This window comes from Cetorhinus maximus, chromosome 5 (assembly GCF_964194155.1).
Source record: "Cetorhinus maximus chromosome 5, sCetMax3.hap1.1, whole genome shotgun sequence".
In the NCBI taxonomy this organism is placed as follows: domain Eukaryota; kingdom Metazoa; phylum Chordata; class Chondrichthyes; order Lamniformes; family Cetorhinidae; genus Cetorhinus; species Cetorhinus maximus.
This window is the reverse complement of record NC_135883.1, coordinates 158,434,950-158,449,760: the sequence shown is the minus strand read 5'-3', so window position 1 is coordinate 158,449,760 and position 14,811 is coordinate 158,434,950. Positions and strand designations below refer to the sequence as shown.

General features: G+C 47.1%; 1 protein-coding gene across 1 annotated transcript in view; it reads right to left on the bottom strand.

Moving 5' to 3' along the window:
• LOC144680395 (heme-binding protein 2-like) overlaps nucleotides 1–14,450 on the bottom strand; it is a 37,813-nt gene extending 23,363 nt beyond the window's left edge. The window contains exons 1-2 of the mRNA XM_078541365.1: nucleotides 14,270–14,450; nucleotides 5,195–5,324 (exon numbers count right to left, since the gene is read on the bottom strand). Coding sequence (XP_078397491.1) covers nucleotides 5,195–5,324; nucleotides 14,270–14,401 — 262 coding nt within the window. The 5' untranslated portion in view covers nucleotides 14,402–14,450. The remainder of the gene's footprint in view (nucleotides 1–5,194; nucleotides 5,325–14,269) is intronic.
• Nucleotides 14,451–14,811: the final 361 nt, after the last annotated feature.

Here is a 14,811-nt window from a genome sequence, read left to right as displayed (position 1 = left end):
CACTCAAGCAACACAGAGGCAGCAAATTACCACCAAGTGCCCCAGAGCTCCACGTACACCACACCCGCCCCACCCACCCTCAGCCCACCCCACAGGCAGACTGCAAATTCATGAGCATTTTAGTGGGCTGCAGAGCAGTTGGATGACTGCGCATGTTGTACAATCTCCTCGCTAAAGTTGGCCGTGGAGCAGTCACTGCAGGAGACGCTCACAGCTCCTTGCAATGTCAGCATCCCAGATTGGACCCATCTCCCCAATAGCTCAAGCTAATAGGGCAGCCATGCAGCACACTATTCTCTGACCATCCAAGTGGTGGCCAGCACTCTCCGGGAAGTGTTATGGGGCCATTACACTTAACCAGGACAGGTTCTTAGTGCACCCATGCTAACCACATGTCTCTCACTTTCATCCTGCAGGCTAAGTACATCAGGATCATGGAGCCTGGTGAACTAGCTGTATGCCTGATGGCCTACAGGATGCAAAGACGATGGAGGAGAGAGCGACTGAGGATCCTGGCTGCATAGAGGCAGGAGCAGCAACCTCAGGAAGAAGGGGCAGCTGGTGCTCCAACAAACATCACCCAAGAGCTCCAGCGAGCCATTGCAGGCCAGCGCCTAGCCGCACCCAGGGTCTATAGACGCTGCCTGTCATTCCTGCAGATGACCAAGAACCAGTGTTGCCGAAGACTGCACATGTCTAGGGAACTGGTCGGTCCCATCTGCCGGCTCCTGCAGGATTTGGTGCCACGAGGACATGTAGGGTATCCACTGCCAGTGGCTGTGAAATTGACAGTGGCGCTCAATTTCTACGCCAGTGGCTCTTTCAGGGCTCCACAGGTGACCTCTGTGGGGTATCACAAGCTTCCAACCGCAAATGCATCCATGAGGTCACGGATGCCATCTTCACAAGGACACACAACTCTGTGCATTTCACCAGGGACCAGGACAGCCAGGAAGCAAGAGCGATTGGATTCACCCAGATCTCGGGTTTCCCATAGGTGCAGGGTGCGATTGACTGCACCCGTGTGGTGCTCAGGTCTCCATTGCAACATAGTGGACTATATCAACCACACGTGGTTCCATTCGCTGAATGTGCAGCTAGTGTGCGACCACCAGAAACACATCCTGCAGGTTTGCGCACGGTTTCCAAGGAATGTGCACAATGCCTACATCCTCAGTCAGTCACAGGTCCCTGGAGTTTTGCAGGGTTCACAGAGGCTGCAGGATTGGCTCCTTGGGGACAAGGGCTACCCGCACAGGACGTGGCTGATGACACCCGTGCAGCGGCCTCAGACTGCAGCAGAGCAACAGTATAATGAGGCTCCTGCTGCAACAAGTAACTTGCTGGATCAGAGCATCAGGATGCTGAAGATGAGGTTCTGTTGCCTGGACCAGTCTGGTGGAGCCCTGCAATACAGTCCGCAGAGGGTGACACACATTGCTGTCGTCAGATACGCCCTTTACAACCTGATCCTGCAACATGGAGAGGAGCTGGCTGAGGACGAAATGGAGGAGCTGCACGTCTCGTCTGATGAGGAGGACGCCAACGGGGATGAGGGTGAGGGGTTCTCGGAGGCGGCGATGATGGGCATGAAGCCCTCGCACTGACTAGATGAGGCAGGCGTGCTCAGGAGGCCCTCATAGCTGCTAGATTTGTGGAGGATGGTGACGACATACAGTGAGGAGACACCATAGTTCCTCACATCACATCTGTTAATGTTTGACTCCAGTCTGGCTTATGGCAGCGCAAATACCCTCTGTGATAATGCTCCTGTCATGGAGATGCAGTGGAGGCCCTAATAGTTGCTTGATTGCAAGAGGATGATGATGACATACAGTGAGGACACTCCATAGATCTTCACATAGCCTCTGTCAATGTCTGTCTCCTGTCTGTCTGAGGGGCAGGTCGCCTGTACTCTGTGATCAGGGACATATCATAGAGACACAGCCATGAAACTTTAGAAGCATCTGATCCTTTGTCCACCTTCAGCACCTGAGCCCTTCAGGAGCACAGCGTCACTGGTCACAGATGCTGAAGGGACGGGGGTCAGCCCCTCTTAAAGGTGCTGAGAACACACTGAGAGAATGAGCGAGCTCTGTGGCAGCTGCCCACTACATTCTGGCAGCAATGACAAGCACTGTTGAGGTGCAGACATCAGTAATATTTCCCGGGGTAGAATTTTCCGTTCGTCGTGCGGGTGCGCGCCCGTTCTGAACGTGTGTAAAATGACGCAGGATGACATCAGGCGAGCATCCCGACGTCATCGCTCCCTCACGCGATATTTCAGTGGGCAGGCGCGTGCAGCAGTCGGCAGCTCGTCCGCCGACAATTAACAGGCTCATTAAGGACATTAAAGGTCCAATTGAATGAAATGTTTCACCGCCCGTCCGACCTTACGGTTGGTGGGTGGGTGAAAAGGCCAAGCTGCCTTTGGATTTTTTGTGAAACCTCATCCACGGGCGGGATGAGGTTTCGATCAGTCATCCAAAAAAATTTAAATGTTTAAACTAATTTCTAACACATCCCTGCTCATCTCACAGAGTCACATGAGCAGGGACATGTTATTAAAATGTTTACAATCTTTCTTTTCATTCCATGAATCTCCATCTCCCTGAGGCAGCTCTGAGCCTCATGGAGCTTTTCCTTTGCTTAACCGTGTGCATGTGTGAACTTCTGTGCTGGCCCTCCTCTCCCCCTCCCCCTACACAGGCAGTGCTGAGCGCTGTCCTGCACCTTTCACACCGGGCAGGCCTTAGTTGGCCCGCCAGCGTCAAATCACGGTTGTGGCTCATTCACGGGCGGCTTCCCGACCACTTCCACTTGCCCCCAGCGAGCCCGCCCAATGAGGGCAAATTTCTGCCCCAGGGAGTGTGAGGCCGGACCATCACTTTGCTCTGAGGGCTGCACAGAGCAGAGGGAAGAGGCCCTGGACTGAGATACCTGCCTTTATCTTGTGCAGAAAGGTTTCATATCTGAGTGACAAAAACACTGCTCATCAGGACAAGGGGCCATAGGCTGGGAGACATTCTTGAGAGTCGGGTGGGCTGGATACTCTATGAGTCATTTAGATGGATGGGCCTGGAGAGTGCACCTGCTGATCCTCCTCCCTATAGGTGCCCAGGGGCCCCAGGCTGACCCCTTGAGAAGCAGGGGTAGCCGGGCTGAGATCGAGCTGCCTGGCACCCATCTTGCGTACACATTGTTGGAGGCTTACTATGAGCATCAGCAATGGAGTTGAGCCCACACAGCAGTGCAGAAGCAACATCCTGGTCCAGTGTTAACCTCAGTGCATTGGCATGTCGGCACTGTCACCTCAGGCTGAAGGCGGACGGACTCCTCCATCATGCATTACAAACTGAGGAGTGCAGCGGACATCCCTTCCTGATGTTCCTGAGCCTGCCTTTGCAGCTCCAGCAACTGTGACATGACTGAGTCCAGAGGCTCGTCATCTGACTCGGACTCAGCACAATTCTGGCCTCCAGCGGTCCTCCGAGTGCTAGAAACCTCGGGAGTCACTGCCTCCGCCTGCTGTGCGATGTGCTCACCAGATTGTGATCCCAGGGCTACTCTAAGGCTCGGTCCCACCAAAGTGTATCTCTGCGCTGGTGGAGGGTGAGGGTCAGCACTGTGATGGGACTTCAGAGAGGGTGCCTCCAGATTCCTGCACAGAGGTTTCTTCGGGGCTTGTTTGGAGGAGCTGGGTTGTGGACTCCATCGGCTTTTTGGCAGATGTGCTTGCGCAAGCAAGGGGAGATAATTAGTGCATGGCAGTGGCCTGTGAAAGAGAACATGTCATTCACAGCATAGTTGTCTGATGGATGTTGCACTGCTAGACCCTCACTTGTAAGAGCACCGCTGACCTCACCGTCAGCACTGGACCGGTCCAGATCATCACCGGCCAGCTGGGCGGCTCTGTTTTCAAATTCCGTGAGGACCTTTATTTCAGCCATTCCGCCATTGGGCTCTTGAACCAGCTGTGAATGATGGCCCTATGGATGTGCGATGGGTTTGTGAGTGTGTGTGTTGAAAGCGATGAGAAGAATGGCTTTTCTATTTTTGTTTGCTCATTGGGATGTAGGCGTTGTTGGCTAGGCCGGCATTTATTGCCCATCCCTAATTGCCCTTATTCAGAGGGCATTTTTCAGAGTCAACCACATTTCTGTGGGTGTGGAGTCACATGTAGTCCAGGCCAGCTGAGGATAGCAGATTTCCTTCCCTAAAGGGCATTACTGAAACAGATGGGTTCTTATGACAATCGACAATGGTTTCATGATCATCATCAGACTTTCAATTCCAGATATTAATTGAATTAAAATTTCAAACTCTACCATCTGCTGTGGTGAGAGTTGAACCTGGGTCCCCAGAGCATTACCCTCTGGATTACCAGTCCAGTGGCAATACCGCTACACCACCACCTCCCCTAATTACCCTGGTGTAACGGGGGAGATCTTACCCTGACTTAACCTGTCGGAATGAGGAAGTTCATTCATCCTCTTGCAGCACTGGGTGGCTGTCCTCTATTGAACGGCGTTGGCACTGACCACCACTGCCACCACCTCCCAAGCCGGGTTAGTGCTGTTGATGCCCTTCCTGTGGCCAGAGTGGGGGTAGAGGACATCCCGGGAGCCCCCACGGCATCTAAACGGTGCTCGAGGGGCGCGTCGCTGAACCTGTGGGCTGCAGTCTTTTCCGTTTCAGGGCCATGTCTTAGGTGCAGCAGTCGTAGTCTGGAAGCACTGAGATGTGTGCCTGCAGCTGGACTTTAAATGTGGTGCCCGGCGTGATGCAGCGGCGGGGTAATGGTGGGAGGGCGAATGACAGCCCACCCGCCATGGAAATAGTGTGTTTCCCGGGAGTACATAAATAATGTGGTGGGCTTGGGATGATACGGTGTGAAAACCCACCATCGTTTTACCTGCCTGCTTCCGCACTGAGTGCGAATCTGGGATGATTCCGCCCCATATGTGGGAAACCTTCCAATTCTGGGAGCATAAAGTCTGCAAATATCAAAGAAATAGCCCAAGTGGCACTTCTACCCACTGGGAACAAGTGAACAAGGAAGCCTCTGGGATTGACAATGGGGGGATTTTTCGGTCAGTGTCTCAGTCTACACACTTAGGTTGAAACAAGACAGATCAAAGATCTAAAGGTTGTTTTCTATCCTTTTGTTATTTTGAGGGAACATTGGATGTACCTGCAGCATTAGAGAAATGTGAATAATTGAAAAGTCTGTCCAGGCTGGTCTCTATTGCACTATTCAAATCCATTCCATGAACCATTGTTCCAATCCATTGGAAATGTAGGAATTCTTCCTCTTCATAATTCTAAGACAAAAAGAGCAGAATGTATTACCATATGACACAACTGAACTCCCTCTGTAAAGCGTCAGTGTTCAGAGGGCATCCTAGTTTCCCAGGTGTGGTAGCAGCATTCATGTCCTGGATGGGCTGGGATTGAAAGAGAGTTAGGAGGTTTGATGGAATTCTTGGCATTAACACTTCCTGGTTCATTTTCCTTTTTCTTTCACTCTTTCAGCTTTAGCGTTTCCTGCACTATTGGCCTTGCTCCTCCCCTTGGGTTTTCAATATAAAAAAAATAGAGAGTGTTACTGGAAACCTTTTACACTGAATCAAGCCCCTCTGAGTGTTCTCAGGGCCAGGGAGAGAAGTCTTGAGCCCTAGTGCTCCGCCTGTCTCCGAGCCCCTTAATCCCACCCCCACCTCCTCCCCCCACCGCTCCCCAACCCTCTTCCCTCAATCATGCAGGATGATTTATCCCCATTCAACATTCTCCAATTAATTCACTAAACAATCACAGAAAGGTCCCAGTAAAATGGTAAATCCCATTGTTAGCATCTGGCTGCAAATATCATCTGATATTTATGCAGCATGGGTCATTAATAGTAAGAGCAAGAATGATATAATGCAGTGTTAGTTTGATTGAATGTCAAATCAAAAGGTGATCCCACTACGACCACTAAACGAACCAGAGATTACAAATATTACTTTAACAGCATTGTATAGTATACCCCATTACTTATTTATAACACTGCAGACGATAACACTGATTTTGTTCACTGCCTCAGCCCTCATTATAATATTCCATGCATTGTCCTTCCTGGCAGTGATGACAGTAAATTAATATTTGTGGAAATATTCTAAACTTGCACCTCAGATTAACTACAGAAGATCTATTCCATTCTATAAAAGCAGTAGAATACTTTATTCTGCCTTAGGTGCATGATATTATTCAATACAATTATTTCACAGAAGGATTATTACTGAATTCTACTTTATCAGTAATCTCATAGGCTAGAAATATCAAATACTTCCTGATCAACAAAGTGCAATTATGGAACAACATGGTCTTCACTGTCAATGAGAAGCATTGGAACCCTAATATGCCTCTGTGCGACACAATATTTAGAAGGCCAGAGGACAAAGTCTGAATGGCTCACATTTGTATTTGTATTTTCTTGTTCAGCAAGTCTGAACACTCTTCTGATTGCTGCTTCTTACTAGGATATATTTTTAATATCTAGTTTGCAACACAACTTCATCATGATATTTCAATGCCTCAAGGAAACATTAAAAGCACCAAGATAGAGTAAGCTAATAGTTAAGTAGATAAAAAGATTGAAATCAAGGGAAAAGGCTCTTAAGAATCACATAGGGTGTAAAATAGATTACTGATTCACTATGAGCCCATTACGCTCTTGTGTCCTTGTAATTCCACTCCACAAAACATGCTCACAGTAAACTTCCATCAGCAAGAAAATAAACAGAACTCCAGAAATGATTCAACTTCCTGACGGCAAGATAATTATGGATGATAAAGGCCATTTGGACCAGCTTATCGGATCCATCCAGAATGACACACAAACATACTATTAGGAGCAGGAGTGAGCCATTTGGCCCATTGAGCCTGCTCTGCCATTTAACAACATTCCCTAAATTATAACAGTGATTACAACTCAAAAGCTCTTAATTGGCTATCAGGCGATTTGAGACATTGTGAAAGGTGCTGTATAAATGCATGTTTAACTTTCTTTCATTACACCTGCATGGATAGGCAGAGTGACTGCAGCAATGGTGATATTGTTGGACCAATGCTGATTCTCTTAGGATAATTAATCACAGAGCAATTGACTAGTGTTAGCAAAGTGGCTACAAAGAAAACACTACATTTACAAAACAATTCAACTCTGTAACAATATAACCATGCCATTCTGACTTCACTGGCACCAACTCATCATATACCTTAAATGGCATCGGTCCCTTGTATGCTAATGCCACTAACCAAGGATTTGACATTCTGATATCTACCAGCAGCTCAGAAAAATTGTAGAGAGAATCGTTGTTCTGAATGTTTCAGAGTAGAATGATACATGGTACAAACATTCCATACGGCCATCACTCAAGAACTGGATTGATTCCCCTGCCCCCAGAAGCTGTCGTACAAGTTGTGTTGAGCACTGAATTTACAGCCTATCCACAGGTTCAATATGATGTTGCATTTCATTTGCACTAAATAAATGTCAAAATACAATTTTTTAAAAAATCTGCTTGTTCCTGAGATCTGTGCAAAACAGGGAAATTAAGTGGAAAAGTGTAATTTATGCAGAAGAATCTCTAAAAGGAAAAAAAAAAGTGACAGCAACTTTCAGTGTGACCGAGCACTGGAGTGTGACTTCAACAGAGTCCCGAGAGTTTGGTCAATTGAGGGAACATAAATCTCTTTTTAAATGTCTAATAATGTTTATATTTAGCATTTAACATTTAACTGCCAATACTGTTTAAATTCTAAATCTCATTCAGGGGCCCAACCAGGGAGAGAGTATCTAACCACTGGGGCACAGCTGTAGATAGCTTGCAATGTTTTTCTGTACCTGGGCTCAGCTAGTGCCGTTATTTTCAGAGCACATGAATTCAAACATTTCAGTGCAACTTAGCACTGGAGTGTGACCTCAGCGCACTGCTGGGAGTTCAGTGAGGAAGGGAGGAAGGTGCAATTCTGTTTTTTCTCACTTTTTCACCTGTAGGAACTGGTACTTGCTCTACTACATGGGAAGGAGCTAGCTGTTTGGTGAGGATCTAGTCCGTGGTGCAGGTCTATTCTATTCCTAAGGTTTCAAATAGCATAGGAACTGGTGGTGAGATTAATAGAATACATAAAATAAAATAAATAATTCAATAAAATAATTAAGTAGTTAATTAAAACACATAAGGAAGGCAGGGCAGGTGATGTGACACAGCTGCAGCATGTGGGATCTCCTGGATACCACTGTCATCCAGGGCAAACACAAAGCCATTCAAGTGGAGCGAGCTATAATGAATATAGTGATAGTCGTGGACAGTACAGTGAGGGAGAATGACACTGTTCTCTGCAGCAAAGAATGAGAGTCCAGGCAGCTGTGTTACGTGCCCGATGTCAGGGATAGGGCTATTTGCTCAGGGCTGGAGAGGAACTTGCACTGGGAGGGGGAGAATCCAGTTGTCATAGTCCATGTACCAATGACATAGGCAGGAGAAAGAAGGAGGAACTACATAGTCAGTGTGAGGAACTAGGCACCAAATTAAGAAGCAGAACTCCAAAGGTGATAAACTCTGGATTATTCCCTGAGCCATGTGTAAATTGGCATAAGGCAAATTGGCTGGGACAAGTGTTCTAGCGAGCTACATAGCTGGGGAAACAGAGAGGGGTAAAACTAAATAAAGGGGGTGAGGGATCAAGCTTGTGTGGGTATTGAAAATCAAGGTGTAGAGACAAGGCAGAGGAGCAAAATAGTAATATAGGAAATGAGGGTTAGAGAATGGCAGGGACAGAGAGAAAAAAAACTTAAGAATACACCAACAGTCAAGGCTATTTATTACAAAGATAACAAAAAGACAAAACCAAAGACTCTGTATCTGAATGCACAAAACATTCAGTACATAGTAAATGAATTGATAGCACACATTGAAGTAAATAAATATGATCTGAGGGTCATTCCGGAGAAGTAGCTGCTAGGATGATAAGGATTGGGTTCTGAATATTGAAGGGCAAATGACATTCAAGAAGAATAGGAAGCTCGGTAAAGGTGGAGGGGTAGCACTGTTGATCAAGGATGGCATTGGTGCAATAGTTAGAGATGACCTTTATTCAGGAGATCAGTGTTCAGGAATCGGTTTGGGTGGAAATGAGAAATAGTAGGGCAAAGAAGTCACTCGTGGGAGTGGTCTACAGGTCCCCTAAAAGAAACCACAGTATAGGACAAAGTATATAAGAAGAAATATTGGGTGCTTTTGATAAAGGGACGGGTGACTTTAAACTAGATATAATCTGGAAAAATCAGGCTTGCAGTGATAGCCTGGATGAAGAGTTCATGGAATGCTTTCGAGATTTTTATTTAGAGCAGCAGGACTAAACAAAGAACAGGTTATATTAGACCTAGCGCTGTGTAATGTGACAGGATTAATTAATGACCTCAGAGTGAAGGCACCCTGAGATAGCAGCAACTACAACATGATTGAATTTTATATCCAATTTGAAAGGGAGGAAGGTGGGTCTAAGACTCGTATTTTAAACTTAAATAAGGGTAACTACATGGGCATGAAAACTGATCAAGCTGAAGTGAACTGGGATACTAGGCTAGGGGATAGATCAACAGAGAAGCAGCTGAATGAATTTAAGGGGATATTTCAGAATACTCAGAATAAGTATATTCCTACGATAAGGAAAAAACCTAAAGGGAGGACCGATTATCCATGGTTAACTAAAGAAGTTAAAGAAAGCATCAAACTGAAGAAAAAACCCGATAATTGTGCATCGTTGAGTGGCAGGTCAGGCGATTGGTCAGAATACAAAGAATGGCAGCAAATTACTAAATGGCTTATGAGAAGGAAGAAATTAAAGTATGAGAGGAAGCGAGCTAGAAATGTAAAAATGGATAGCAAGAGTTTCGACAGTAAAGTAAAGGAAGGGGTTATCAACAGTGCTATCACGGAGCACCTGCTTAGAAATAAGCTGTTCACTGAGGCTGTTTATCAACCTCCCATAGCTCTTTCTGTCCATTATCCAATCCCCTATTCATGCTAATGGCTCACAACATCCAGGGAGTGACAATCGCCTTCGGATTTCCACTCTGCTCCTTTTCACTCACCCAGGTGTAGGGGAGGGTCAGGATGTCGGGAAGGGTAGGGAGCAGTGAGGGGAGGCGGGGGGTATTCACGGGGAGATGGGAGTTCAGGTGATAGTCGACGTGACTGGTGGGATAGTTGGGTCAGTGGGGGTTAGTCAGAGGGCCATCGAGGTAGTAAGTGTGTGGGGGCGGGGGGGTGGGGGGGTGGGGGGTGTTGGGGGTTGGTCAGGGGTGGGATTGTTTTGGATAGTCATGGATTGGAGGAGGGGCAGTGAGTCCAGTGTTAGAAGGGGTGGGGTGTGGGGGTTAGTCAGGGGGTTGTGGTGTAATAAGGGAGTGGGAGGGTCAGGGGATAATCGTGGGTTGGATGGTGAATGGTCAGAGTGGTGGAAGGTCTTTCTGTCCTCGTTCTGTCTATTATCCAATCTCTCACCCATGCTAATGGCTCACAACCTCCTTGGAGTGGAGGAGGGCCGAGGCGGGCCAGACGGGTGGCGGGGGTCCAGTGGTCGGGGTGGTGGGGTAGTCAGGGAGTGGGGCTGAGTTTGTGGGGCTGTGGGGAAATGAGGAGGTGGGAGGGCCAGGGGTAGGTGGAGGGGGTGGGGAGTAGTCGAGGTGGAGGGAGGTATTTGTGGTATGGGAGGAGTGTCTGGGGTTTGGGTGGTGGGATATCAGATGGGAGCTCGGGGAGTGGGAATGTTAGTCAGTGGGTCGTGGGCCAATCATGGGGTGAGAGGACCAGAGAGTAGTCTGGGGGGGAGTTGGGTTGTGGTGGGGGGTAGATGGGGCTTGGGGTGGTGGGAGATAGTCACAGTGTGGGCGAAGATCTGGAGTTTGGGTGGAAGGGTTGGGGTGCAGTGAGCGGCTTGGATGGAAATTGGGGGCTAGATAGGTGTGGAGGTAGTCGGAGGTTGGGAAATGTTTGGGGTGGGGTGGTTAGTCTGAGGTTGGTTATTGGAGGGGTGGGGGTAGTCGGGAAATGGTTGGGGTTGGGGTGGTTAGTCCGGGGGTGGTAATTGGATGGGTGGGGGCAGTCGGGGTGGGAGGTTTAGTCAGTTGGGTGGGGGGTTATTTGTGGTTAGTGGGTAGTTGGGGTTGGGGATAGGGGTAGTTGGGCAGTGGGGGGGTGGTCAGGGTTGGGGTGGCGTTTGTTCCAGTGGGGAGTTGGAGGTTCAATACCACAGGTAGCCAGGAGTTAGAAGTGGGTTTAATCTGTCTAACTTTTCCTGGGTAACTATTCTGCTAAGAGAGTCGGAATCATCCAAAGTCACTGATGTAAATCGGAGTATCGGATAGTTCCCAGTATAGGATAATTGCCCATCGGGAGTTTAAACATTCCTGGACAAATCCTGTGCAGTCCTTGCATGGGGACATCTGCGGTGTGCCCAGCACATCTTCAGGGGAACCTCCTGGGTAAAACTCCCCAGAGATCAGAAGTTCTGGGCCAATTTATATTACCCTAGCAAGGATGGAATGTAATTCTCACAGCCAAACCTGCTTTAAGGACACTGCTGTATTGATGTGACTTTCCAGGTATCTGTGGTGTGGGGGTATCACCTAAAACAAGACTTGGCTTCTTACATATGTAACATATTGAACTTAAGTCTGTTATAAATTTCCGAAATTGGGTTAGATTCAGTGAATACAGGAGTGGGAGGAATGTTCCCGACTCTACAGTCCTTCTCATCGTCCCTCTAACCTCTCTACTACCACGCCAACCGCTCTCTTGACCCTCTGCTGGAGATGGAAACCCTGATATTATGACCACACAAACTGGCAGTGGAGACCAATCAGCCGACAGCAGCTCATGTATGAATCTTAATAAAGGAAATTACGATGGTATGAGGCGCCAGTTGACTATGATGGATTGGGAACGTTACTAAAAGGGATAACGGTGGATAGGCAATGGCAAACATTCAAAAGCACATGGGTGAACTGCAACAATTGTTTATTCCTGCCTGGCGCAAAAATAAAACGAGAAAGGTGGCCAACCCATGGCTTACAAGGGAAATTAGAGATAGATTTCCAGATTTCCACATCCGCAGTATTTTGCTTTTAAATTAGAGATAGTATTAGGTCCAAGGAAGAGCCATACAGATTGGCTAAAAAAAGCATCAGACCTGAGCATTGGGAGCAGTTTCGAATTCAGCAAAGGAGGACCAAGGGATTGATTAAAAAGGAGAAAATCGTAAACTGACTGTAAAAGTTTATTTAGGTATGTGAAGAGAAAAAGATTGGTGAAGACAAATGTAGTTCCCTTACAGTCAGAAACAGGGGAATTCATAAAGGGGAGCAAAGAAATGGCTGACCATATAATACTTACTTTGGTTCTGTCTTCACAAAGGAGGACACAACTAACATATCAGAAATATTGGGGAACACAGGGTTTGGTGAGGGGAGGAACGGAAAGAAATCAGTATTATTAGGGAAATGGCATTGGGGAAATTGATGGGATTGAAGGCCGATAAACCCCCAGGGCCTGATAATCTACATCCCAGAGTACTTAAGGAAGTGGCCCTAGAAATAGTGGATGCATTGGTGGTCATCTTCCGAGATTCTATAGACTCTGGAACAGTTCCTACAGATTGGAGGGGAGCTAATGTAACCCCACTATTTAACAAGGGAGGTGGAAAGAAAACAGGTAATTATAGACCAGTCAGCCTGACGTTGGTAGTGGGGAAAATTCTAGAATCTATTATAAAAGATTTAATAGCTGAGCACTTGGAAAACAGTGGCAGAATCGTACAGTGTCACCATGGATTCACGAAAGGGAAATCATGCTTGACAAATCTACTGGAATTTTTTGAGGGTGTAACGAGTAGAGTTAATGAGGGGGAGCCAGTGGATGTGGTTTATTTGAACTTTCAGAAGGCGTGTAAATTTAAAGCGCATGGGATTGGGGGTAGTGTATTGAGATGGATAGAAAACTGGCTGACAGACAGGAAACAAAGAGTAGGAATAAACGGGTCTTTTTTGAAATGGCAGGCAATGATGAGTGGGGTACCGCAGGGATCGGTGCTGGGACCCCAGTTATTCACAATATATATTAATGATTTAGATGAGGGAATTAAACGTAATATCTCCAAATTTGCAGATGACACAAAGCTGGGTGGGAGGGTGTGCTGTGAGGAGGATGCAGAGATGCTTCAGTGTGATTTGGACAAGCTGAGTGAGTGGGCAAATGCATGCCAGATGCAGTATAATGTGAATGAATGTGAGGTTATCCACTTTGGTAGCAAAAACAGGAAGGCAGATTATTAACTGAATGGCTATTAATTGAGAGGAGAGAATGTGCAACAAGACCTGGTTGTCCTCGTATACCAGTCGCTGAAGGTAATCATGCAGGTGCAGCAGGTGATAAAGAAGGCAAATGGTATGTTGGCCTTCATAGCGAGAGGATTCGAGTACAGGAGCAGGGGTGTCTTGCTGCAATTATACAAGGCCTTGGTGAGACCACACCTGGAATATTGTGTGCAGTTTTGGTCTCCTTATCTGAGGAAGGATGTTCTTGCTATAGAGGGAGTGCAGCGAAGGTTTACCAGGTTGATTCCTGGGATGGTGGGACTGACATATGAGGAGGGTTTGAGTCGATTAGGATTACATTCGCTGGAGTTCAGAAGAATGAGGGGGGATCTCATAGAAACCTATAAAATTCTAACAGGACTAGACAGGGTAGATGCAGGAAGGATGTTCCCGATGGTGGGGGAGTCCAGAACCAGGGGTCACAGTCTGAGGATATGGGGTAAACCATTTAGGGCTGAGATGAGGAGAAATTTCTTCACCCAGAGAGTGGTGAGCCAGTGGAATTCGCTACCACAGGAAGTAATTGAGGCCAAAACATTGTATGTTTTCAAGAAGGAGTTAGATATAGCTCATGGGGCGAAAGGGATCAAAGGATATGGGGAGAAAGTGGGAGCAGGAAAATTCATTTGGATGATCAGCCATGATCATAATGAATGGTGGAGCAGGCTCGAAGGGCCGAACAGCCTACTCCTGCTCCTAGTTTCTATGTTTCAGTCCAGTCTCATGTTTCAGGGTTGGGGGGTGCGCTGTCAATTCACCACAGTTTATGTACCCCAAAATTGGGCATTAAATAATTTCCCCTCGTACAAACATGACAGAACGCAGTCAACTCTGAACAATACTTACCGTGTGCTGAATGACTTCTGCGGGCTCAATGCAGTCACTTTCATTACAGAAGTCGATCACCTCTTGGAGCTCATCCTGTGCAGCAAGTTGCTGCCAGAAGAGGACAGACACAGTTAGGAAGAGTCTCAGCATCCTGGTGTCTGCTCAGATCACTGGTGAACACACTGAATGACTCTCAGCACCTTCAGGTGGATCTGCAGGTTGAGAAGAGAGCTCAGGTCTTTTTACATTTTTTCATGAAGATGATTTTCAATTTTGTTTAGCTGCAGGTAGCACCAATTTGTGTTGAAGAAACGCAATAGCTGATTCATTATGGAAATGTTACTTGACATTAGAAACCATTAACTCTCTGAGTGCCGGTTCCCGGGAAGTCTGAACACTCGGGAAGCTATTTTACAATTGATTCCAGTTCACACACTCAGGATTGTCAACCCTCCCTGTTTGGGAGTCGCCTGGAACGGAAGATTGATCTGCCGGTCGCTGGTGTTAGTGACCCGGGAGAAAACAATTTCTCATTCGGGTTTCTTGTCTGCACAGTTTCA